The following is a 27,452-nucleotide window of genomic DNA, read 5'->3' as shown; positions in this document are numbered from 1 at the left end:
GCCAGATTGTTGCTACCACACCAAGTTATCAGTTGTCTCACATCCTCGCTATAGGCTGCTCATTGCTGATGAGACCCAAAACTGTGGCATCATCTGCAAAGTTGATTATATGATTGGAGCTGTACTTGGCAGTGCAGTCGTACGTTAGCAGAGTGAATTGCAGAGGGCTCGGAACACAGCCTTGAGGTAAACCAGTGCTCAAGGGGATACAGTCTGAGGTGTTCTTTCCTGCAAAACTGTTTGCGGCTCTTCAGTAAGGAGGTCCAGAATCTGATTGCACACTGGAGTGCTGACACCTACTTGAGTTAGCTTCTCTGTCAACTGCGCACATAGCTGCTGTTGTTTTCCAGGTGGTCCAAGGATAGATGGAGTGCCAGTGAAATAGCATCTACCATGGATCGATTTGGTTTGTACACAAACTGGATTGGGTCCAGGAATGATGGATGTTAAGAAGTCCTTGACCAGCCTTTCTAGGCACTTCATTACTATGGAGGAGAGATCCACAAGGCGGTAGCCATTGAGGTAATTTGGTAGAGACTTCTTAGGCAGAGGTATTATGGTGGTGTTCTTGAAGCACCTGGGAATAATGGCCTATTTTAATGAGGTATTGAATATGTCTGTGAGTACATTGTCAATTGTCCAGCACAGTCTCTTAGGACCCTTCCCAGAATGTTATCAGGACCAGCTGCTTTTCTCAGATTTATCCTCCTCAGGGTTCTGTGGACATCAGCTGGATTTAGGCTAAGCACTTCTTCGTTCTGGCTTGTTGGAGCTTTCATTGGTTTTATGCTATTTCCTTCTTCAAACCTGCTGAAATATATGTTGAGTTTGTTTAGGAATTCACTGTTGTCCTCACAACGAGAATATGTGGGCTGTAATGACCTGATTTCCTTGCCACAGTCGCCTCACGTCTACTCGAGTATACAAATGCCTGTCCAAACATTTCCCTGTATAAATCCTAAAACATGTGGACTTTGTTGCTTACCTGGGAGCCATAGAAACTGACTTTCCATTCTCTTTTCCTAGTTTTTCTAATCTCGTGTGATTGGTTCTTACAGTTATCATGTAAACTTTTCTATGCTCCACTGATTGTCACTTTAACAACAGCTTCTGTTCTAGACTCATCTAAAACTGTACTAGAGCTCAGCATTCCCCCAGCCCTTTCCCTTTCCCTGTCTTATTCATCAAACTCTGATACAGAATTCATTGTCTAACTTGCAGTCCAAATTTCTATTTAGTATCATCCAATTCTATTGCATTTCATTCCTCAGTTGTTTGCTTCCAGTAACATGGTTCACTTGCTAATTCCGTGCCTATTTTGTATACCTCTACTTAGTGACACACATATTGGTAAAATCTCCTTTCCCCATTGCAGCACTGGCTTAGTTCTCAGAATACCTTGTTGAATACAATATTCTTCATTTTGGTTGTTATTTTCCTTAAGAATTTGCATACAAAATCCTAGTCACTCTTTATCTCTCAAGTCCCCTCTTGTTTTTATCATCTTTTTCCACATTGATTTTTAACCTTCTACTTGAAGTATGTATATGAGCCTTAATTGTGTAGCTCTAAAGTACCTTTTCAAATCAGGTAATCCTAACCCTTATGGTTCTATGGGGAGAATCAGCGTATCCCACTTAACTCATGCTTTCTTCGTATTCCAAATGAATTCCATCACTTCCTTGTTAATTGTCATCTACATTTTTTTCTTCTGGTTGATAAACACGTACTTGTGCATATAAGACTAAGGGGATTAAAAACCGTTTCACTGCTTGCATCTTACTATCCATATACATAATCAAGAACTTCCAATTTCTCAATGTTTGTAATACCTTTTGTTTAGTCTCTTCCCACATAACCTTAGCTGCCATAACAGAATCCTTTTAATCCATACTCCTAAGTAATTTATCTTATCATCTCCCCATAAGTATGGGTGTTGCTGCACTAATTCATATGTGGAAAGCATTTGTCCTGTCTTATTTTTTTTCCCCAAAAAGGCTTAAAACAGCCTCAGAATGTTCCACAACATCAAAATGTCCTTTTCTGTCTCTGTAACATACAAAATGATGTCATCTGCAAATAACGTTTCTTGAGTACCATACCAATTATATTCTTGAATTTGTTGACACCTTATTTTCTTTGCCAGTGGGTCTGAATATAAAAAAAAAATAATAATAATAATAAAGGAGAAAGAAGGCATCACTGCCTTGTTCCCCTGCTAAAACACAACTTTTCAGAGAAGAACCTTTGCCGCGTTAATTCTTGCCTCTGATCATTCATGTATCCTTCTTATTAACCCTATTAATCTGTCAGGGATTACAACTGCTGCCATTGCCTTACAAATAAAACCCCAGTTGACTCTATCAAATGCTTTCCCTGCAATAAGACCCACCATCAGTATTGAGGTTTTCTTGCACTCTGCTTTCTCCTGGACCATCATTATTCTGTTAATATTGTCAAATGTTGTCTTCCCTCCACAAACTGTATTGGTCCATATTTATCTATTTTTGTAACTCTTTTGCCATTATGTTGGCTATTGTACACATAAATACTTTATAATTGATCAATGTGAATCCAGACCATAAGGGTACATGCTTTGGGTAGCATAGCCACCGCAGCTTTCTTCCAATATGTTGATACTCCCCCTCCCGCTTTTTAAATATTGTTAAACGAGACTTTCCATTTTTTGTGGCTTTCTTCCTTCCCAACTTCCATATTTTCACAGAAATACTATCTGTTCATGGAAGTGTCACTGCTGATTGATTATACATCACCATTTTCATATCATCTTTTCCTATCTTAGCTATTAATTCTTGAATGTCATCTTCCTGTAACCTTGGCATAATTGACTTCCATAAACATTTCCATTTGTGCCTTTTCTTGGTTTTGCATTCGTCTGCTTTGTACAATTTTTTTATAAATTTTCCAAAATATTTCTAATATCTGTGTAGGGTTTCTGTTTTTTTTTTTTTTTTTTTTTTGCCACAGGCTTCCTAAGACTGGCTACAACTATTTCTACATGTATTGTGCTAAATTTTTGGGTTTCTTGAGTTGTTATCCTAAACAGTTGCTTAACAGCAACCTTTCTAAATGTATACCTATTATCCAAATACTCTCTTGTTTTCCCTTTTGCATTCCACAGTTGCTTGTCTTCTTGTTGTGTGAAATTCCCCTATGTCTGTAATGCTTTAAACTTTGCCCACCCCTCCAAATAATTACTTCTGCCCCATATCTCTTTCTGGTTTCTAAAGTTTGTTTTCATTTTATCCCACTCACTAGCTATTCCATCTGAAGTTATTTCTGCCTTCCCTAATTACTTGCTAATCATACCCACTAGCTGCAACTGAACTGTGATTAACCTCTTCTATTCCAGTATCCGTTGTTACTATATATATATATATATATATATATATATATATATATATATATATATATATATATTTCAACAGTTACAATAATACATATATATTTCTTTTTCTGCCCAGCAGAGCACACTGTTGGTACATTTTTAACACAAGCAGCTTTACAAATAAATTTTTCAACACAAGCATCTGTACAAATCAGTTTGATATACAAATGACATATAATTCTTTGCAAAATTCCAGCTAGCTCTGCTGGCATAGGTTATAGATCCACTGCCCTACTTCTGCTGGCATAGCTGGCAATAGCGCACATTGTCACACCATGCACCTAAGTACTTTATTTTGTTGTGTCACCATAAGTATGGATATTGCTCCATATTAATAGTTTTAGCAGTAATATAAATATATACCAGCATAGTCCTCTTCTCCTACCAGTAGCCTCTTACTCCTACAAATCTACTGTTATTGTTTTGTCCCCTTTTCTATCACTATCGAGGCTCCTCTCACAAACATTGCCATCATTAGTCACATTTCCTTTGCCTCTGATACTGTACTGAATTTCCACCCTGAAATCCTTTCCTTATCAAATTCACATTCTCATTTCTATCCAAATGTTTTAACGGTAATATTGCTATTTGCACCCGTCGCTTCTTAATTTAATTCACTTCACTACTCCTTTTTTTATGGTCTTTACTTGCAAGGCCATTTGCTTTCCATATAAATATTGAGAAATCTGTCATTCTGGTAAAAAGCTATTACTCCCACATATTATACATGACAGTTCATATATTTTCAACTTGCAGCAGAAAATAACGTTTGGCAGACTGATCTTGTACATAGTTGTTTCTTCTTATCTCTGTTTGAGCCCATGTCATATTTCTAAGACTTTTCACTTCAATGAAAACATTAAAGAAGTAAAAAACTAAATACAATTTCAAAGCCCTGACCCCTTTTAATTCACAGCAGACACACATAACTCTGCACACTTTCCAGAAAGGAAGTTTATCCCTCCAACGGGTGCAGTTGCCCCAAGGTAGAGAAGAAGAGATTACATTTCATACAGCTTACTCCATCTTGGTAGCATCGAGTCACATTAAAAAAATACAATGGGCTTACTGTGGACACAGATACATTTTCTTCTTAACATACTAGCCCTTAGATTACTGAATGGCTGCTACTGACCCCACTTAAAAATCTCCTGTTTCATAGGAGCCAGTCTTTCTCAGAATCTCAGACACAAGTCACCTTATTAGACTACTGTATATACTAGCTTTTGCAGAGAGAACCTTCACCAAAATAGTACTTGAACACTGGAACAAAATTCCACAGGACATTGGATCTCCTACCTCCCTTAATGACTTTAGAAAAGCACTGGTGTCAGTGCTTTGACAGTCATGGAAAATCTGTCAGACACTATGCCTTTGTGATAACAAGGGTATAACCACTCATATACTGCAGTTCATCTACTTACAGTATAATTATTACCCCATGCCCTTCTTTCTTTTCCCCAAACTCCTTGAATTAGCTTCCATTTTATATTTCCTACATTTATCCTGCTTTTTTTTTACCTTATTTTCTCCCTCAGACAGCTATTCTCTAGCATTTCTGCTGCAATCTTATGCCAAATCTCTGAATCTGATCTAATATATTCTGCCTATAGTTCTGCCTTTAATAAATATTTGCATCTCCTTGACATGAACCTTGTCTCAGATATTTGTTGTTATTACTGTTATCTGCTGTAACTACAATCTGTGTAAACTGTAATTGACAGAGTCATGTGTCACTACTATTGTTCTTATAAATTATTTCATTTCATTGTATAATACTGTTTTATATTTTCAATTGGCCCAGGTCATGTCTGAAAAAGGTTTTAGACCATATCTGGTTAACATGCATAACATGCCAGACTTTCCCAAAGGATGCAAGGCTTGCTTAGCAAGATCTCTTTGGAAGCACATCATGTGGAAAAAGTAGTTTAGCTCCCTAAGGGCAAAAGTGCCCAAAGCTTACCCTCGTTTCCATTTTTTCCATCACCTGAAACTCCCTGGTAGGAAGATCAGCCACTGGGTTTATCATCATACAGCTCCTTCTTAGTGACCACTACTTTAGTAATGGAATCCACTATAGGGCCCTTACTCCAGTGCTGTGTGTCCTTTAGTGGGTGTAAGATCTAATCAGGCTTATTTGGAATATTCTCTGCCATGTTGGGCTCCTGCTCTGCCCTCACTGCCACCAAATCTGTCACATGGTCAGCAGGAAGGATCATCCAGGAGGTAGAGGGGCAGATCTGAAGTCCTCAAACAGAACCTTTTCATCTGGGGAAGAAAGAGTCAGTTAGCCAAGATCCCTTCTGTCTCATCAATTCCAAAATGTCACCAAAGTCTGTATCCTGTGGAGGGGACTGAGAATATCCTTCCCCTTCACCGATACTGGTGTCAGGAGTAAGGGACTCCATGAGGGTAGTCAATGTGCCTCCTCTTGCATGTACCTTTTCTAGCTGATTGGACGAGATCTTCCAAATTATCCAAAAAAAAATCCTTTTTTTGTTCTGGAGAGATTGTACAGAGCTGCTTTATCCCTGGGAAGGGTGATGAGGAGGAAAGACAACAAACTGAAGGCTGTTTGTGGGGGATCTGAAGTCAATGGACGATCCTGTCCCTGCTTGAATGGTAGGCTATGATCTTCTCGATGAACTCGAGAGCTGATGCAGAACCCTTCATCACTGAAGACCCCTGGTTTGGTACCATGTCAGTCCCCAAGTAAGAGGACATCAAGGACAGGGACACCAATGCCAAAGGACAGGATGGCTCCAATATCAAAATTGGAGCTGACTCTCCAAATGTGAAAGATTCCAACACTAAAAAGGACACCAAATGGGTCAGCACCTAAGATACTGCCAATGCTGAGACTCAGGTTTCATGAGCTCTGATGTTATCGGAGTCTGTAAGTTGGAGGCACAGCAGTCAGCACCAATAGATCTAATCCTGTCAGAGCTGATGCAGAATGTTCCAAGAAGGCCCTTGGCTCTTAAACCTCAGATACCAGTACATGGACTGGAGAAGAAGGTTGCTTAAAGGGAGATGAAGGGCCAACCCAATCTGCCCTGGAGTCTGAGTGGGACGGGATGAAACCCATTTCAATTTGTGCCTTTACAAAAGCCATTTTCCATGCTGTTCCAATCAACTTCTGAAGAGTACCAGATGGACCTAGTAGACCTCAAGGAGGAGGAAGAGAGAGGTTGGGAGGGAAGAAATCTTGAAAGCTCTTTCTTCAAGAAACGTCTGTTCACTGTTCTTTTTGGAAAGTAGTCAAAGATCAGTATAGTCTTAGTGTGGAAAGAGCCCAGCACAGAAGACAGCGATAACACTCATGAAACCAGTGCCGAAGGCACCTGTCAGTGGTCATAGCAAGGAGTTTTGCATAGGGACAATGCCTCAGTTTCCCAGCTTTCCTCTCTATCATCTCCATTTGTTTCTGTTTCTATTTCTCTGTCTCTCAGCCTTATCTTTCTCAATTTCTTCCTCTTTCCCCTTTTCAAGCTCAGGAGACAAAGAAAAAAGCATGCCTTTTAAAGTCAAATTGTACTTCCTCTCCTGAAGGGCATACAGGCTGAAGCCCTTGCAAATTTCACAGACAGACTGACTGGCTGCAAATGTTCTAGCCCCGGTTGTACACACAGAGATCTTGAGTATCCTGAGGTAGATTTTATGGCTATAGCAGCCACATTTCGTGATTCCCTTACCCTTTGAGCAATGAAAGGAAACACTACAGCAGCAGAAACCAGACCATCAAGAACAATTACAAATACACAGTTTAATTGCTACCAAAATTCAGAAGGGTTCAAGTACAGACATGTAGATATCTCTGTCAAGGTGAAAGGAAGTAGAAAAACAAGAAGACAAAAGATCCAACAATGCCTCCAGCCTTGTCGAGGGAGTAGGAAGAAGCAACGTTCTTTTAGATGTACTCTTAGGTCAAGATCATTTAAAGAAGATAATGGATAGAAACCTGACTAAACATAGGAACAAAAAACTAAGAAATGGTCAAAAATAAACAAATGTATCTTGAGTAATGGCTAAGTAACCTTAATTGCATGATCTACAAAGAACCAAGAGAGCAAGGGACAGATGCGTGACTGGAGTGGGGAAGGATCTCCAGCTCAAGCACTTGGTAAAGTGATTAATAGGTGGACTGGATCCACCTCTCAGTGAATTCTCATAATTCAAAACTAATGGATGAGATGATATAGGATCTATAGATGTTGACTCACGCAGAAAACAATATAACTTGCTATTCATATACTTTCTTTTCTTTTCTTTATTTATTTTTTGTTTGTTTGTCAACCAAGAACGTCCAACTGGGTGTAAACATTTTGAGTGGAGGCTTGTGGAGAAAAGTGTGTATCTCTCTCTCTCTCTGTATATATATATATATATATATATATATATATATATATATATATATACTAGACCCAAAAAAATGGTGCGCGTATCCAACAAGGTGCACGGAACAGCATACTAATAGAAAATCCAAAAGACTTCCAGCACTCAAAAAAACAAGGCCACACGTGAGTTAAAGGCTTTATTTAGCCACACAGTCTGCCCCACAGACCGGTTTCGCTTAACGTCATCAGTGTGTAATCCTCATCAGATGAACAAATGCATTTGAGGCGTAAAAATTGTTCATCTGATGAGGATTACAGAGTATGTGCACAAGATCTGTCTAATAGGCTTGTGAGTCGTGGATATTCCAAATGTCATATTTCCAAAACTTTGGACTTGACCAAGGAGATATCTCGCTCCACTTTATTACAATATAAACAACATAGGAATGAGGACAAATTTAATATTGCTGAACCAATCAGGCTTGTTACTACCTTTGGGAATAATACAATCAGATTTAGGGAGATTATTAATAAACACTGGGACATTCTGAAGCCTGATGAATATCTTAATGAGATTTTACCAGAGAAATGTGCTTTCTTATATCGTAGGGGTCGCACTATTCATTCTCAATTGACTCATTATAAAAGATATAAACCTACCACAACAGTTCAAACGACAATTTTTGGTGGCCCTTTGGTTGGATGCTTCCCATGCGGACACTGCAGTGCCTGTGAACATATTTTGAAAACTAAGGAATTTTCTAGCAAAAAACCTCTAAGGTATATCAGATCAACATTTTCGGCAACTGCAGTTCAGATTGGGTTATCTATTTAGCGACATTCACCTGTTCTTCATTTTATGTTGGTCAGACATCTAGACCTTTAAAATTTAGAATTAGTGAACATCTTAGTGCCATCAGAAATCACAGGTTGTCCAATGCTTTATATAAACATACTATCAGTCACCCCACTTCACAATTTAAATTTATTATTATTGACAAGATTTCTATGCATAGAAGCTTAGAGGTTTAGGGGAACCTTTAAAGCAGGCTGGCACAATAGACTTAACAATATGGAATCAACTTGGATTACCAGGTTAGGGGCTCTTTTCAAACCTGGATTAAATGAATTGGAATAAGTGTCAGCCTACTTTTCTATGCATCATAATATGCATATTTCCTATATATCATGGAATGTATCTTTTATGTATTATTATATGAATATTATCACATTTCTAATATTGCATATATTATTCTACATGAATATAATATTGTTTTCAGCACCAATTGTGTATTATAACTTTAGTCATGTTTTTGATATATGCATATTGAATGTGGGTTAATTTAGGGGATATGCCTTTAAGACATCTTGTTATATCAACACATCTTTCTATATAAAGGTTATACCAGGATGGAGCAGTTTTTCATTATTGTAATTATTTACACTGAAGAAGGCTTAATACAGCTGAAACCGGTATGTTTTTGGGCTAATAAATGATGATAATATAGCCGTATTCTACCTTGTGCTGGTTCGTTTTTGGATCGTTTTTTCAGGTCCAGTATGTTGTCACCTCTTGTGGGAGTGGTGACCAGCTGTTCAAGGGTGTTTGAGTTTATAAACTCAAGGAAGCATTGGGCTAGGGCGTTTGAGCTTGAGTAGTTTTCCCAGTCAATGTTTGGATCGTTGAAGTCACCCAGTAGCATGGTGTTGGGTAGAATCTTCATACTTTCTAATGTTCTCAGGAATGCTGCGTGAGGGTCCTGAGACAAGGTGGGAGATCTGTAGCAAGCTATAAATTGAACAGTCAATTTACCCGCTGTCAATTGCACTTGGATGGTCTCACTGTGCTACTAACCTGGAGGTGTGGGTGTTCTTGATGAATATGGACACACCCCCTCCTTTTGTGTTCCAGTCCTGGTTTTGGGACCTAAAGGTATGGTAGGAGTTATAGCCTGGTAGTGCTGGGGTGCTCTCTGGAGCCTTGAACCAGGTTTCTGTCACTGCACATACGTCAATTTCTTCCATACTAAGGAGAGCCTTGAGTGCGTGCATTTTGAGGTTTAGACTTCTGGCGTTGAGCAGCATTACCCTCAGTTTTTGTTTATTATTGTTGTTTATGGAGGCGGGTTTGTCTTTTGAGCCTTGCCTAAAAAAGGCAGTATTGGGGTGGCAAGAGTCTTGGCCAGTATTTGAAAGCCCAGGGGTGACAGGTGCAAGCCGTCTCTGACGAAGCAACGTGGCTTGTCAAGCATGTCGTCCCAGGCTGACAAGTACTGGATTCCCTTTGAATGACACCAGTAGTTTAACCAATTGTTGAAACTGATCATTTTTTTTCGTATGCTGGCATCATTTTGGGTGTCCTCCCACATTCCAAAGCTGTGCTGTGGCAGACTTGCTGATCATTTACATTGTCTCTGGGTGTGCATGCTGTGAGAGCGTGTGTATTTGTATCTTATGATGGGCAGACACCCCATTCAGGATGAAATTCTTCAGAAGAGTGTCACAATGGGCTCCGGCTTCTCTGCATCCCTGCAGTGGATTAACCAGGTACTTGTGGAATTAATTAATGAATTTCATAAGGAGAGAAGGTTAGCTTGCAGTAGTGAAGGAGGAGTAATACTAATGGTATTAATTTAGTCAGCTGAATTACATTTGTGATAGGACCTCCTGCAGCATTACCAGTCAAGAACTTAATGATAACAGGTAAAAGAAGTTTAGCAGTAGTCTGGGATAAAAAGCATTTAGGAATGTACATAGATGTGTACAATATTTACAGCCGTATAACACGTATTATTCAAACCTTTAAGGCATCATTAACCATGGGCATAACAACAACAGCTGGAACATCAGGATGTGAGATCATATTTTTAGTTAGAATGCAGTTATAAACGTGATGGAGTACAGTGTACATTACTGGAGAGGAGCCATAAGGATTAAGGAATAGAAAAGGTAGCAAGCAGGATATAGGTAGCAAAAAAGAGAGACAGAAGTAGGTGTATCATCGTACAGTAAATGAGCAAATTTATTCAGAGTTTAATATGTAGTGTATTTTGAATGTTTTCTTGAAAATACTTTTGTGAGGGATTTGCTTGGTGAATTCAGATAATTTATGCCAGAGTTTAGTTGTCACAATTGAAATTTCTGAGCCACCATTTTCTTAATATGGGACTTGAACAAGTTAGAAGGATTTAGTCCTTAGGCACCTTGTTAAGGTGTAGCTTTGGAACAAGTCTTGGTAGCTGGGCACCTATTAGGGGTCCACAGATGGAAGTGGGCATTACAGAGTTGCATATTGTCTCCCAACAACCAAGTCTTAGCTTTACAGCACTTTGCTGACCTCAGCAAGGCACAGTCTCAAACTGAAAAGGTGGGGTCAGCAAGTGCTAATGAAACCTGGAGAGAATGGGAGAGGACTCCCCTATGTAAAGCTGGCTGTGGCAGTTTTCTTTCTGAAACAAAACAGGATTAAAATAGTAAATATATGGCGGTACCTCTATGACCAGTGGCAGAAAAAATAGATGATATGAAATTGAAAGGTACAAGCAATTTTATGTGCTCAACTAAACCGGGTTAATATAGAAAGAAAAAAGAAAAACACTGGGATGAGGTTAACCATACTGCACTGTGGAATGGCTCTGGAATTGGTCTTTAGCAGCATGTCAATAATGGTCAATAAGTCCAAAAAAAGTGTTACAATTGTTTGTGTGTCTATTTGTCACTTTGTTGGAGGAGTGGTTAGGAGATGTGCAGGGATGTATCAGAGAAAATACAAGAAGGATCTCAGACATTGAAGAAGTATATTAAGCAGCAGGGAAGTGCTCTTTAAAGTGCAACACAATTGGGATCTACTTTGACCTGTCACAGCAAGTCTTACTGAAATATACACATTGAATACTGCTGAATAAATGGCACAAGAGACAGAATTTTATCCTTCATGGGGGATGGGAGAGCTGTCTCCATCTTTTGTATCTGACAAAATTGAGCATATATTTTTCCTTCCCATATAAATAATTTTGCATTCTAACTGAGGTCGCACAGTGTTGAGAAAAAGGTTGGTAACTTGTTTGTATGTATGGGACAAAGTAAGGTCATTGTACACTGCATGGACATTTAGCCAAGTAGAAATGACATCAGAAATCAACAAACGACCATGCTAGGGATGCTTCTTTAAAATGTGTACTTTTTGTATGCACAAAGTAACACTCCTGAGGCCATATCAGGTTGCAGAAGACCAGTGAGGTTACCTATATTGGTGGAAGTGTGTCAAATAATGAATGCAGAATCATTGTAAATCCCATTACAGAACACAGAAGCATGAAATCCACAAATCCTTAACCATATACCAGTATGAGGGATAAGCATTTGTAATTTATCTTTGATGAAAAGCCAAACCTATCAATAGCTCATGTTCTAGTGCAGAGGGTTAGAATTTCAGTAAGAGCAGTAAGATGACCCAATCAACAAACACATCCAAGTGCTTAACCATGGAGAAAGGGGCAGACTAGTGCCTAACCATGGAGAAAGGGACAGACTAGTGTCTAACCATGGAGAAAGGGACAGATTAGTACCTAACCATGGAGAAAGGGACAGACTAGTGCCTGACCATGGAGAAAGGGGCAGGCTAGTGCCTGACCATGGTGAAAGGGACAGATTAGTACCTAACCATGGAGAAAGGGACAGACTAGTGCCTGACCATGGAGAAAAGGACAGACTAGTGCTTAACCATGGAGAAAGGGGCAGACTAGTGCCTGACCATAGAGAAAGGGACAGACTAGTGCCTGACCATGGAGAAAGGGGCAGGCTAGTGCCTGACCATGGAGAAAGGGACAGATTAGTACCTAACCATGGAGAAAGGGACAGACTAGTGCCTGACCATGGAGAAAGGGACAGACTAGTGTCTAACCATGGAGAAAGGGGCAGACGAGTGCCTGACCATGGAGAAAGGGACAGACTAGTGCCTGACCATGGAGAAAGGGACAGACCAGTGCTTAACCATGGAGAAAGAGGCAGACTAGTGCTTGACCATAGAGAAAGTGGCAGACCAGTGCATGACCATGGAGAAAGGGACAGACTAGTGCCTGACCATGGAGAAAGGGACAGACTAGTGCCTGACCATGGAGAAAGGGACAGACTAGTGCCTGACCATGGAGAAAGGGGCAGACTAGTGTCTAACCATGGAGAAAGGGGCAGACTAGTGCCTGATCATGGAGAAAGGGACAGACTAATGCCTGACCATGGTGAAAGGGACAGATTAGTACCTAACCATGGAGAAAGGGACAGACTAGTGCCTGACCATGGAGAAATTGACAGACTAGTGCCTGACCATAGAGAAAGGGGCAGACCAGTGCGTGACCATGGAGAAAGGGACAGACCAGTGCCTGACCATGGAGAAAGGGACAGACTAGTGCCTAACCATGGAGAAAGGGACAGACTAGTGCCTGACCATGGAGAAAGGGACAGACTAGTGCCTGACCATGGAGAAAGGGGCAGACTAGTGCCTGACCATGGAGAAAGGGACAGACTAGTGCCTGACCATGGAGAAAGGGACAGACTAGTGCCTGACCATGGAGAAAGGGACAGATTAGTACCTAACCATGGAGAAAGGGACAGACTAGTGCCTGACCATAGAGAAAGGGACAGACTAGTGCCTGACCATGGAGAAAGGGACAGACTAGTGCCTGACCATGGAGAAAGGGACAGACTAGTGTCTAACCATGGAGAAAGGGGCAGACTAGTGCCTGACCATGGAGAAAGGGACAGACCAGTGCGTGACCATGGAGAAAGGGACAGACTAGTGCCTGACCATGGAGAAAGGGACAGACTAGTGCCTGACCATGGAGAAAGGGACAGATTAGTACCTAACCATGGAGAAAGGAACAGACTAGTGCCTGACCATGGAGAAAGGGACAGACTAGTGCCTGACCATAGAGAAAGGGGCAGACCAGTGCGCGACCATGGAGAAAGGGACAGACCAGTGCCTGACCATGGAGAAAGGGACAGACTAGTGCCTAACCATGGAGAAAGGGACAGACTAGTGCCTGACCATGGAGAAAGGGACAGACTAGTGCCTAACCATGGAGAAAGGGACAGACTAGTGCCTGACCATGGAGAAAGGGGAAGACTAGTGCCTGACCATGGAGAAAGGGACAGACTAGTGCCTAACCATGGAGAAAGGGACAGACTAGTGCCTGACCATGGAGAAAGGGACAGACTAGTGCCTGACCATGGAGAAAGGGACAGACTAGTGCCTAACCATGGAGAAAGGGACAGACTAGTGCCTGACCATGGAGAAAGGGACAGACTAGTGCCTAACCATGGAGAAAGGGACAGACTAGTGTCTAACCATGGAGAAATGGGCAGACTACTGCCTGACCATGGAGAAAGGGACAGACTAGTGTCTATCCATGGAGAAAGGGACAGACTAGTGTCTAACCATGGAGAAAGGGACAGACTAGTGCCTGACCATGGAGAAAGGGGCAGACTAGTGCCTAACCATGGAGAAAGGGACAGACTAGTGCCTGACCATGGAGAAAGGGACAGACTAGTGCCTGACCATGGAGAAAGGGACAGACTAGTGCCTGACCATGTAGAAAGGGACAGATTAGTGCCTAACCATGGAGAAAGGGACAGACTAGTGCCTAACCATGGAGAAAGGGACAGACTAGTGCCTGACCATGGAGAAAGGGACAGACTAGTGCCTAACCATGGAGAAAGGGACAGATTAGTACCTGACCATAGAGAAAGGGACAGACTAGTGCCTAACCATGGAGAAAGGGACAGACTAGTGCCTGACCATGGAGAAAGGGACAGACTAGTGCCTGACCATGGAGAAAGGGACAGATTAGTACCTAACCATGGAGAAAGGGACAGACTAGTGCCTGACCATGGAGAAAGGGACAGACTAGTGCCTGACCATGGAGAAAGGGACAGACTAGTGCCTGACCATGGAGAAAGGGACAGACTAGTGACTGACCATGGAGAAAGGGACAGATTAGTACCTAACCATGGAAAAGGGACAGATTAGTACCTAACCATGGAGAAAGGGACAGATTAGTACCTAACCATGGAGAAAGGGACAGACTAGTGCCTGACCATGGAGAAAGGGACAGACTAGTGACTGACCATGGAGAAAGGGACAGATTAGTGCCGAACCATGGAGAAAGGGACAGACTAGTGCCTGACCATGGAGAAAGGGACAGACTAGTGCCTGACCATGGAGAAAGGGACAGATTAGTGTCTAACCATGGAGAAAGGGACAGACTAGTGTCTAACCATGGACAAAGGGACAGACTAGTTCCTGACCATGGAGAAAGGGACAGGCTAGTGTCTAACAATGGAGAAAGGGGCAGACTAGTGCCTGACCATGGAGAAAGGGACAGATTAGTACCTAACCATGGAGAAAGGGACATATTATTACCAGTTTCACTTTCCCACAGCCAGACAGCAGAATCTGATTTTATAACAAAAAAGCAATTTATGACCAAATGAAGGGCTGTCTCTGAGTCTGTCATCTTAACAACATCACACCTTCCGTATTATCTCCTGTAAAAAACAGGATTTGATCACAGCAAATCACATATTAAAGTACATTTTTTTTACTTTTCTGGCATTCAGTTTTATTCAGTATGATAGTTGTTAAGATATTCTGCAGCAAGTCAAAGAAAACTCTCCAAATGTAATGGAAGCATAAAAATGTGATAGTTGGGGACTTTACCTTTAGACTGACTTCTGTTTTAGATTTGTAAAGTTTAATTCCTGAAATGCTTAAACATATGAAATGTCCCCAGATCTGTACATTATTCTCACATTGTTTAGGCCTCCTACAGTATATGACAATTATGTCTTAATTTGTCCAAGTTCTTCAGTGAAAATGAAGTCAAAATATGTCATTATTTGTGCACAAAATTATTTTTTATCACTTAAAGAAATCCATGGGTTCTCTAACTCTGACTTTGGGAATTCTCTAAACTGTACAACAGATAACCCACTTGCAGCTTTGTGTGGCATGTTGCTACTTTGCTCCCCAGTTTTTCAGTGCAGCTAAAAGACAAGGTTCATCATTTATTTGTACAAAAAACATTTTTGATTTCTGTTAGTCAGATGTCAATGAGCTTGTTCAACCTCTGACCTTCGGCAGAGGTGCACTAAACTGTGTATCATATAATACATTTAGTGAATTGCATTTGTATACAGAAAGTTTCTGGTTTTATATATATATATATGTATTCAACTTTGTACTTGCTTATTTTACAACAGAAGTTTGATGTGTTGAACTCTGTGTATTGAGGGATGCATTGTTATTGTTAAATGCATATCTGTCCACCAAACTGTCTTATGTTTTTTTTAGTTATCAGTCACAAAACCTGGCCCTCATCTGACAAAAAAAAGTTGGGCATGATTTTAGATTTGTCACTAAAATCTGGACTGGTAATCCCATCAGAAAAAAAACATCACAGATAGCAATTTGGTCCAAACTAGAAAACAGCTGTCATTGTTCACAGTTTTTCTGGTTTAAAAAATACAGTATATCAGTAAATGCTGTTTGGAACATTGTCATGAGTAAGTAGATGATACATTGAGGAAAACCTAATTTCCATGGAAGCCAAAAAGCCATATATGTTTTTATTATGGGTGCATTTATTTATTGCAGATATGTAGAACATTCTAGGTAGAAGTACTGGTGTCATAGTAACACTGTTTAGAACCAGTGCAGCAGACTTTGACAATAGTCGAGTATATATTTTTGCCTGATGTCATTAACATTTGGGAGTAGTGAGGGTAAATATAACTTCTAATAGTACCTGCTGTTAAAGATAGTAAGCTTCACTGCAAAGAACTTTTATTACTATAATCCTGTTAATGATGGACGTAACTTAATTTTGTACTTTGTATTTTATTGTTCAACAGTTGAAAACAAAAATTCTGCAGCAGTGCAGTCTGCTTCAAACAGCAACAGTAACAGTGGTTCTGAAGATGCCATTAAAACCATTCTGGAGCAAGCCCGAAGGGAAATGCAGGCCCAGCAGCAGGCTCTAATGGATATTGAATCTAGTAACTGTGGCACTTCATTACCCACCCCTCCCTCTGAAAGGCCTGCATTATTCCTTCCCAGCAAAATCACTTCTTCTGCCTACATCAAACAAGAGGAAGGCACAACAACCAGCACTGTAACTATTAACTGTACACAGACACCTCTGAGTGTCCTTTCCCCTGCAGCTTTTGTTCAAAGTATAATCCGTAAAGTCAAGTCTGAAATTGGAGATGCTGGCTCCTACTTTGACCAACACTGGGCTTCAGAAAGAAATCTGATAGGACAACCTTATGCTGCAGTGTCACCATCTCTATCATCCTCCTCAGGCTATTCTGGCATGGGAAATGGTAGGCCATGGACTCGTATGGAAAATGGGGACAGCATACCAAACGGTGAGGAAGCTGTAGCAGAAGATGATGATCCTACCAAAGCCTTAGAAACAAAATCAGAAGGGGGAACTATAGACTCACAGAATCTCAGTCGTCTTTCCTATTATCCAGCATACATCCCAAGAACACTAAAACCCACTGTACCTCCCCTGACTCCTGAACAGTATGAGATGTATATGTATCGGGAAGTTGACACCATAGAGCTGACCAGACAAGTCAAAGAAAAATTAGCAAAAAATGGAATCTGTCAAAGGATCTTTGGAGAAAAGGTAAGTTCCTTCTGCTCAGCAACTCATCCTTTTCCTTCATCAGTCTGCTTAGACATATGATCTCATTTCTCTAGGGGTTACTTCCCCCTCTGTGGTTTGCCACTGGGTAGTGCTGAATTGGTCTTAGTCACCACTGTAAGATGTACTAATGAGTTTGCCTCAACTTCCCTGTAAACTGATGGGTTTTTCTTTTCAGATTTTCACAGGTTTGGAGCTTATAGCTGTGTATGCCCTCTTACATGAACACTTAACTAGTAAAACATTATAAGGCACAGTTTCTTGTGCTATTCTGCAATGTTGCCAATTAAAATCTTTTGAACACCGGGTGACCCTTGGGGTAGACAGTCCCACTTATCCAGGCTGTACTGATTGTTTTTTCATCTGCACAGTGTAATATTTAGGTGACGCTGAAGTCCATGTCATTGACTTGGTGACAGGGAAATGGCTGCATATTAGCTTCCTGAATGCCAGTTTAAGCTTCTTACTGGCTTAGATTTGCCTTGTACCAAGACCTGGTTACTGGACTGGGAAGAGCTTGCTTGTAGTGTTGCATTGAGTGACTGGGTCCAAAACAGGTGAAATAAAAATGCTAGTTTTATGAAGTAAGCTTACCTGACCTGGTTAAACAGTGTACACGTGTGCATTTAACAGTGAAACAAAACAGGCTGGAAAAAATCCTGCAGGTTTAAAAATGACCAAAACAAGTAAAAAAAAAAGTTATACAGAAAAGTCACATAGGCAAAAACATCAAAAATACCTCAGTGAACCTGAGTATTTACTGTAATACCTTAAACTTCCTTTGATGGAGGCTTACGAGAAAAATATAAATGAACCCTTAAGGACATACAGGTGTTGCAGATACATAGCTTCTGAATGCCCCTTGCATTTATTATGCCTTTTAGACCAGTAATGCCCACTAGATAGAGATAAGACATGTTTCGATTATTTTTATGGGCTCGTCATTATAGTATAATTTGGCCTTTTTCTGAAAACACTCAGTTTTTTAAAACCTTTATGTCTAAAACATTTATTTAGTTATTTATTTATGTATCTATTTTATTAAATTATTTTACCATGGTAGTGCACTGATCTCAGTGGACCACTAGCAGCTACAGCCCAGGAAGGGTGACTGCAAAATTTCCCAAATAAGGACCAAAGATTCTGCTTTACCAGGGTCTTTTGATGTTTTTGCGTAAGTGGCTTTTCTGTGTGACTTTTTTTACTTCATGTTTTGGTCTAGCTGGCCCAGTATATATTTGTCCTATAGGTTTACATGCATGCTTCTTGGTGATAACTTATTGTAATAAAGAACAGAAGAAGATATAAGGCAGATCTCCCTTTTCTGTCAAGTATCCTATTGATATCCTTATCATCAAAAGAAACAAAAGAACAGAGGGCAACCCCCCTATGTATTCTAATAATGGAACAAGACTGTAGATACCTTTTAGAAAGCACCTACTATACTTCCAGGTGTGTAGTGTGAGATGCATTTCATAATTCAATGGAAAAGGTATAAGAAAAGTTAATGAGACAGAGTGAATTTAGAAAATGGAATATGATTAGTTTGGACTTGGATCAGACAGTCTAGGCTATCAATTATATTTCTTTTTTTCTTTCTGCTTTACTCATTTTGTAGGTTTGTAGATTAGTATTAGGCTAATTGCCCTTGTGGGCCATTTTAAGTATAGCCAATTATCCCATGTGAGAATCAAACCCTGCACTTTGTGTTTGTAAGCCAAGCATGTTAACCATTATGTTGACCTCCCACTCATAAGTAAATACTAGGCTATCAGTCTGCAGACTATTACTAGCCTAGTCAATAACTAGAGGTCAGAATCAAACCCGGTACCTTGTGTATCTGAGGTTAAGACCTTAACCATTACGTGTACTCTCCCTTTTTAAAGGTAAAACTGCCCTATGTGAGGGTCAAACTCACAGCTTTCATATTATGAGACTGATATGCTACCGACTGCACTAACAAGGTTTAAAGGTTCATAGGAGAATACTAAGCTAATTGCCTTGAATAATCCGAAGTCAGAATAAAATGCTGTACTTTGTGTCTATGAGGTGAAGACCTTAACCATTACACTAAACCCATCCGAATGTTCTTTTCTGGTGCAGCCGCCTCAGTACTTACTGAAGCTGGTCAAAATATGATATTTGTCTTTGTCTGGGATGGAACCAAGCATGTGGTAGCATTGGTTGTTGTTGTTGTTGAGTCTTTTGGCTTTTCCTGGTTAGGGGTCGCCACAGCGGAACTCCGGTCCGCTAATGATTGATAGTTGATTTTTACATGCCGAGTTACCAGCCCTGCGCACAACCTTCAACGAAGGTACGCCCATTCATGCATGTTTCCACGCAGAAGACGCTCTAGCTGAGAATCGAACCGGACAGCGTCTTACTGTGAGGTGACAATGCTACCGCAGCACCACCACCACGCGCTTCATATGGTAGCGTTGGGAAAAAATAGTAATTACAAGAGAGCTGGAAGTCCTGATTCATGTTAATATTATGAAGCTGTTCAGCTTAACTTCTATACTTAGTCTGTGTTTACTTCAGTGGAAGCTTATAAGACTTACTTGAAAAGATTTGCCATGCTCTTGGCTGAAGACCTACAGTAGATGAAAAGTGTTTCTGTCTGGTCATACACGGGGACAACAGCAGTCTAGCTACATTTCAGCAGGCTGTTATTACTCTCAGAGATTTTCTGAAAGGCAGTAATTGAAAAACTGGGAAGATGTATTGCTTCTTTTTTGTTATAGTAACAAATGCGTGCCAGGGAGAAACGAGGAAAGGGGAAAATAAAATAATATTTTGGGAGCAGTTAAAGACTGGAGATGAATGGTTGTCATGTGAACAGCCATAGAAAGGTTCGATCTCCACAGAGTCTGGCACTGAGGACTGGAAGAATAAATAAAGTTATAGTACTACAGAGACTTGTAGAACTAGATTCTTACACTGATTATAGAAGCGAGGGAGTAGCAGCCTTCATCTAGAAGAATATACATAGTAGGATAGTAGAGCAGATGAGACTGGCATGAACAAGGAAAGTAGGTGAGGGAATAAATGCAAAAACATGAGGAAGCCTTTGTGTGCTCCCATAGTGCAGTACTAAATCATGAAAAGGTAAGATGTTCAAAGAAACATTTACATAAGAAAATTTTATTTAGTACTTTGATTGACAGTCAACATATGTGCTCACAGACTGATGGAGATGTTAAAACAAAAAACCCTGCTGTCGATTAGATCTACTCACGAACACTTTATTTAATTATACATTAAAAAGATTGAGCGCTTTCTTCCCTTGCCATAGGGATTTCATCAGAATCAGTTTAGTTTCCCATCTTCCCTCTTTTTATCCTCTATATCAGTGACGACATCATTAATTGATTAATTTGAACATTTAAAAAAATATGTACATGTTTAAATTACACCATTTAAAACGTCACATGTATTTTTAAAATTATAAAATGCAAAAATACATAAAACTTGAGATTTAATAAGCATACTCATTATTTAAAACATAAAAAATCAAGAATGAAAAACATTGTATTTATAGTTCATTTTCCACATTCCATCCTCTTATGTAAAATCGGTTTTATTGAAATTAATTAATTTAACCCTGGGGTCTGACTTGCTTGCAATTTTATTTGCCACCTTGCTTCTCTTTCCTCTATGTGGCTTCTATAGTCACCACCCACCCCTCCCCCCTAGGATTTTGTAACACTTTTTCTAAAATAGCAAATCTGAACTCTCTAAAAGTCTGGCAACTAATAGAATGCTTATATAAGGCATTGTTCATATTTTTGTGGCAATGTGGTATGTGTGTTCGTATATCCTGTCCCTCAATCTTCTCTCAGTCTTGCCTACATAAAAGGAGGGACAGGATTTACACATAGCCAAATAAATTACTCCTGTGGTCTGACAATTTCCTTTCTCAAATCTAACCACAGTTTGTAAAATATTGTTAATTGTTACATTCTCATCAGTGCAAATGTATTTGCATTGCTTACAATGTCCACATTTTGTAGTACCATTTCTGCCCTTATTTTTTGTAACCATCTCAAGGGTCTTTTTTAAATTAGGGCCCACTTTATATACAAAATTTGGTTTACAACCACCTATATTCCACAATCCCTGGTTGTTCCTAAGTATGGCCCAATTTCTTTTTAACAATTTAACTGATGGAGATGTGATGCAGGGGAACAAGGTATTTGAGAGCATGATTTCTAGATTTGTAAAGGGTTGAACCCTTGTAAGATGGAAATTAAAGGTTGACTTGCAAGTTGTTTAATAGTTGAATAGTGCTTTCAAAGGGTCCAGTACTGATGGGATATGATGAAAAACAGTTTTAGCTAACTGAAAGATCATGCCGTGTTTGTGAATGGCAGTAGCAAAACAAATCATTACCAGAAATTGCAAAAGAAAAATAACATCAAGAGTCAGAGAAACTGAGACCATTATAGATAAACTAGCAAATAGGGAAGGGAGAGTTGCAATAAGAGAATCACTGCAAAAAACATTCATTCAAATGACTTCTGTGGTAAAATACACATATAGTCTAAAAAGGAAAAACTACAGGCATGCATTTAGACTGAACATTTTTGATCTTTGGTAGCTTAAATAGGTCAAATAAATTAAAGATTAGATCCAGTCTTTTAGAGAACTGAAGCCCTAAGTATTATTAGTAGTTATATGACTTTTGTGAATACAAATTATTATGCTTATCACATGTAATCACATGCAAACCTTGTAAACGTTTATTTATGTGCTGTTTTTCTGTTATGTTATTTATTACAGAATTTGTTTAATAAAGTTTTAAATTAAAAAAAATGGGAGAGCAAAAGGCACTGGAATAACATGTTCATAGGTTCATAGGTAGGTACTAGGCTATCTGCCCGAGGGCATTTTTAAGCCTAGCCAGAATGTGTCGGCTTTCGCCGCCCCATTGATTAATTAACTGAGCCTCTGTCAAGCAGAGCCAATGAAGTGATCCCAGGTGTGTATTTTCTGTTAGTGTTAGTGAGGGGCTCTGCCTAATGTAGTTAGGAATTTTGTTCCAAAACATGGGGAGTCTCTGTGACAGGAATCTATCCCTCCAGCATGTTCTATTTATTGTTGTGGCGAGGTTTAGCTCACTAGAGCATGTGGTCGCAGTGACTTGGATTTCTTTAGGTGGAGCATGTCCATCAATTCTGAGTTGGACATGGCTTTGTAAGTCAGGCAGAGATCACCTCTGAGTAAGCGATATGCCACTGAGTACAGCTGGAGTTTTTTCAGTCAGATTAGGATGTATGTTCTAGAAAATCCAGAATACTCAGACATGGATCCAATATGTTATTAGCACTGGGTAATTTTGGCTTTATGTGTTTATTCTCTGCTTTATATTGCTGAACAACAATAAAGCCAACAGACACTAATGTGCAGAAACCACATAAGCTCATATACATTGGGGAGGGGTCTGTAATGCTGAAGATATTGCCACCAGGCTAAATAATGACCTCAGCACTCTTTGTTGGTTACGTTTCGGTGGAATTGTGATAGATGGAATTATAAATAAAATATTGCTGTTCTGCTATTCTGTATGCAGGACGAGCTGTCTTGAACTGGAAGACATTATTTCTTCTAGCTGTGGTTTTCTCAGAGCAGGTAGTCGTATCTGTTAACCCTGCAGGAACAAAGCAGAAAGGAAAATACTTTCAGAATATGTGTTGCAAGATAATTCATAGCTGTTTTTACACGGTTTGTATTTAAGTGCAGTGTGCAAATAGCATTCACTACATCAAATGCTAACTTACAGAAACCACTACCAAGTGCAGCAGTATTTGTAATACTGTCTTCCCATCTTACTGCTCACTGGGATCCGTACAGCAGTTTGAGATGACTGCCTTTGGATAGCTGAAGGAATGCCATTCACTTTACTTGAGATGTTGTATGATGCAAATGTTTGGTGACACTTCTGATTCATCACACCACATGGATCTGTTGAGGTCTCTCCGGCCAAGTACCATGAAATAGGTATTGCAGTTTTCCCAAGTACTCCGAGGGGTTCCTGCATTAGTATAATGACCTACCACTTACCCCTCTCAAGGCACGCAATGTACTTCCTATTAATCCCATTATCTGCCCCCAGTCACTGGCCTAAATGAAAGTTACATGAGTAGCATAATAGTAGGTCTGTAAGAAGGTGGTGTGTTCTGTAATTAACAAGACTTGTGTTGCAGATGTTAGGACTTCTTCAGTTGCCATCAACCCCTCTCCAGTTCTTCATATGTGGCACTTAGCAGATAACAGAAGAAAAAGGAGACTGCAGACCAGATACACTGAAGATAGGATGGAGGAAGGGTATGTAATAGAGGGTGCACCTTCTTACAGATCTATCATTATGGCAAGTACATCATTTTGTTCGTCTGATAATGAAAAGGTCCAGCCTTTGTAACCACCAGGATAGTGCCCAGAGCTAGTCCTCCTTGGTGGTAGTGCTTATAAAAATGTACCACAGATAACAAGGGCCCCAAATTAAGTCTTAGACCTAGACAGCATATCCACCTTGAAGTGCTTTGCAAACGTGGCAATGGAAGACCACTCTGCAGTTGCACAAATGTCATTCAATGTTGCTTTACAGGAAAATAAATCAGGAATAGCTATTTCTCTAGATGGATAAACTGGCTTATCATATTTTAAATGATAGAGGTCAACCCAGCCAGTTAATTATCTAGAGGCAGTCAGCTTAGCGACCTTTTAGTAAGATTTGGATTTTGCAGTAGAAGTAAGTGACTACTTTTGTGGAAAGATTTAGCCCTGGCCACATAGTAACTAAACTTTCTGTGGACATCCATACTGTAAAGAAGATACTCTCCACTGTTGGAATTTTATGAAAAGAAAACCGGGAGCTTTACAGAGTAGTTTAGACTGGTCTCTGTAGCTGATTAAGGTATAAAGGAGAGATTTGTTTTGTATGTGTCACCTTGTGATCAGATACTTTAATTGTGCAAAGTAAGAAGGTCCAAAGGAGCTTTTCTAGCATGAAGTAAATGACAAGACTAAACAAACTAGTTCAGTTTTCAAGACACGTGAAGATTATTCCTTTGAACATTCAAGCTGCACAAACACCAATGAGTGACACATTCACAGTTTACAGTCTAAACTGCAGCAGAAAATGCCAAAAGCTTCATAAAACTCTCATAAAGCAAGTGGAAAAATATGTTGTAATAATTCTTCTACAAGGCAAAAGTTACAGTAAAAGTCCAAGACAATGAAAGTAACTGCAGACTTTATCTCCCCTCTGTCTATAAGGGAAGGAAATAGGTATGCCATCCGCAAGTCAAGCTCCACTTGAGTAACCCGCATGCAGGATCTCATCCTGGTCTGTGACATCAGTAGGACTTGTTGGCAGGACAGATTTGTGTCCCAGAGACTCCCCATTTTGTGGAATAGACTCCCTCTTCACATAAAGCAGAGTACCTCATTAAAACTTTTTAAGAGCAACCTGGATAACTGGACGGGGAACAGAAAATACACCCCTGGGATTCCACCTATGTCCCTGCTGGACAGTGGCATAGGGTGCTGACTTTTTGGAACATGAGCTAAATTCTTGGCTAGGCTTGTAAGGGCCTCAGGGCCAATAGCCTAGTAACTTCCTATGACCCTATGATTCCTATGTTCCTTCATCAAGTGCCTTTAGAAGCCCAATGACAGAAGACCTTTTCTTAGTTCTTACTGAGGCAGTCTGCCAGCTGTTTATTTAGGTTCATAGTTTCATTGGTAAGTACTAGGCTAGATGTCCTTATGGGCCATTTTATGCCTAGACAATATCCACTTTAAAGGTAAGAATTAAACCCTGCACCCTGTGTCTGTGAGGTAAACACCTTAACCATTATGGTAACACATAAATGTTGCTGCTATCCATTTCTATCAAAAGCACTTTTACTATGAAGGCAGCAGACAAACTGGCTTCCCTAAACTGATTTCTGATTCAGTGTTATGCCATAAAGAAGTCGAACTTGCTTTTTGCTGGCACAGCTGAAGCCGTTTCCCACTTAGTCTTTTCCTTAAAATGCTGTTCCCCCGTTTTAGCAGTTTTAAAGCTGAGCACAAATGGATTTCACTTCACAGTATAACCATATATTTTTTCTTTTCATACAGCGTATTTTTTTTCAGAATATTACTCTGTAGGCAACACAGTCACAGTGCGTTTCTAGTCTTACTGAATAATTTTACTTTTATCCTTATGACATATGTTCTGGGGTTACCACAAATATCTGTGAGAACACAGACAACATAATACAAACATGCACGCTGGTTGGTATCAATTGCTGTTTTCTATCTGTCTACTGCAAACATGATCAAAAGCCACTAGGTGCCAAACCTTAACTCTGAAATCCTCTCCTACCCCCAAGGCTAAGCTAGTTTGAACTGTCCTTGAGTAACGTGTTTAACCTTGGTCACTGGTCCGGCATGACAAAAAGCAACGAATGCACTTGCTGCAGTGGCAAATCCTTCACTGCTGAAAGAAATAATAGCATCCACCAGACTTATTGATGTACAACAAATCAGGGATGTAGGCAGGATTTTCAGATTTGTATTCACACCTCCCAAAATGCGGCCCCCGACAAGTGACACCCACATCAGCACATTGCTGTCTGCCCACTCCCTTAAACTGCTGACCAAGCCACTCCCCTTTCAGAATGCTGATCGCTAAATTGATCACGGACAATCACATGACAAGATGGTAATTTCTTGCATGATGAAGCAGCCTGAGCATTTCTTTCCAAAAGTGCACCTTCATGGGTCAGAAAACAGAATGCCTTCCCATTTCAGTTTTTGCGGACTTCATCCCAGTAGATCTGTACCGCAATGCCTAGTCAAGACGATATTTTAGTAATGTGGCATATCCCCAAGGTGTCTAATAAAAATTATTTTCATGACTGGCTTTTAGTAGCAGTACTTACTGTGTGACAAGCCACAGTGTTGCATCGCAGTAAGCCTCTCTACTACATCAAGGTATCCAATCATTATTTATCCTTTACTGACTGGGATAGTCCCAGTATGCTAGTGACCACTTTTCAGAGTGACCTGAGGTGATATTTATACTCTTAGGGGAAATTTTGGCATGGGCACCATGGAACTTCTCCTACTGTCTTTGATAGGTGCTGTGGGATCTTTTACATCCACCTGAGCTACCACCAACTCAAGCAGATGAGGCTTCAGTTTAATGTCTCATCCGAAGGATAACACACTCAGGAGTGCAGCACCTCCTTATACTGCACTGTGGTGGTAGTAGTCCAATCACCTGGTTTGGGAATAGAGCTCACAGGCTTCTGCAGCAAAGGCAAGTGTGTTGCAAGCTGACCAAAGGATACTGTGAATTGTCTGGGTATGCATGAGTCTGTTTATTCCACAGATTTCCAGGAAAGCCTTTTCATTTTTGTAATTTTAGGGTTTTTAGATCTAACTGCCTGAGGAGGGTAACAGCTGTGTATGTCACATGAGAGTTTCATAGATTGCAAAAACACAGCCTTAATGTCCATGGAGTGCATTTTTCACAGCTTTTGAGAAGTTATGGCCAAAAGGAGATGGAAGTTCTGATGCACATGCTGCGGAATCCTTTAAAAGTTATTTTCTAGAAAGTTCTTCAAAGCCTCTAGCCACAAGACATGTTTCGGTGTTATTCCTTTTGGAGTTTCTTTGAGGGTACACACCCATTTAGTGGAGACACATTTTTGGCCAGCATTATCAACATTTTCAAAGATGGCATTACTTTTACAGTGCTGTACTCCTGTTTTTCTGAGTTAGATGGTTTATCTTTGGTTAGTTGTTCATCGTGTTCAATATGTGAGTCAGAGGACCTTATTCTTTCAGTTCCTGGTTCAGCATCAATATACTCTGCACACGACATGTCAACACACCCTTTTGTAACTGCACTGTTAGCTGGATGAAAGGTTCTGAGTTGTACCAGTTCTTATGTCTTCCTGTTGCTTTACCAGTTTGCTGTACAGTTTCAGCTGTATGTTCTTG

The 27,452-nt window shown here is 40.1% G+C and overlaps 1 protein-coding gene across 4 annotated transcripts in view; it reads left to right on the top strand.

Annotated features, from left to right (window-relative positions):
* CUX2 (cut like homeobox 2) overlaps positions 1–27,452 on the top strand; it is a 2,130,834-nt gene that overhangs the window by 1,939,863 nt on the left and 163,519 nt on the right. For all 4 annotated transcript variants that reach the window (XM_044068629.1, XM_044068630.1, XM_044068628.1 and 1 more), the window contains one exon: positions 16,654–17,435. In XM_044068629.1, the coding sequence (XP_043924564.1) occupies positions 16,654–17,435 (782 nt within the window). The remainder of the gene's footprint in view (positions 1–16,653; positions 17,436–27,452) is intronic.

The sequence above is a fragment of the Protopterus annectens genome, chromosome 4.part0 (assembly GCF_019279795.1).
Source record: "Protopterus annectens isolate FY-2018-M chromosome 4.part0, PAN1.0, whole genome shotgun sequence".
Taxonomy (NCBI): domain Eukaryota; kingdom Metazoa; phylum Chordata; order Ceratodontiformes; family Protopteridae; genus Protopterus; species Protopterus annectens.
The sequence above is the reverse complement of the archived record's forward strand: the minus strand, read 5'-3'. Positions and strand labels throughout refer to the sequence as shown.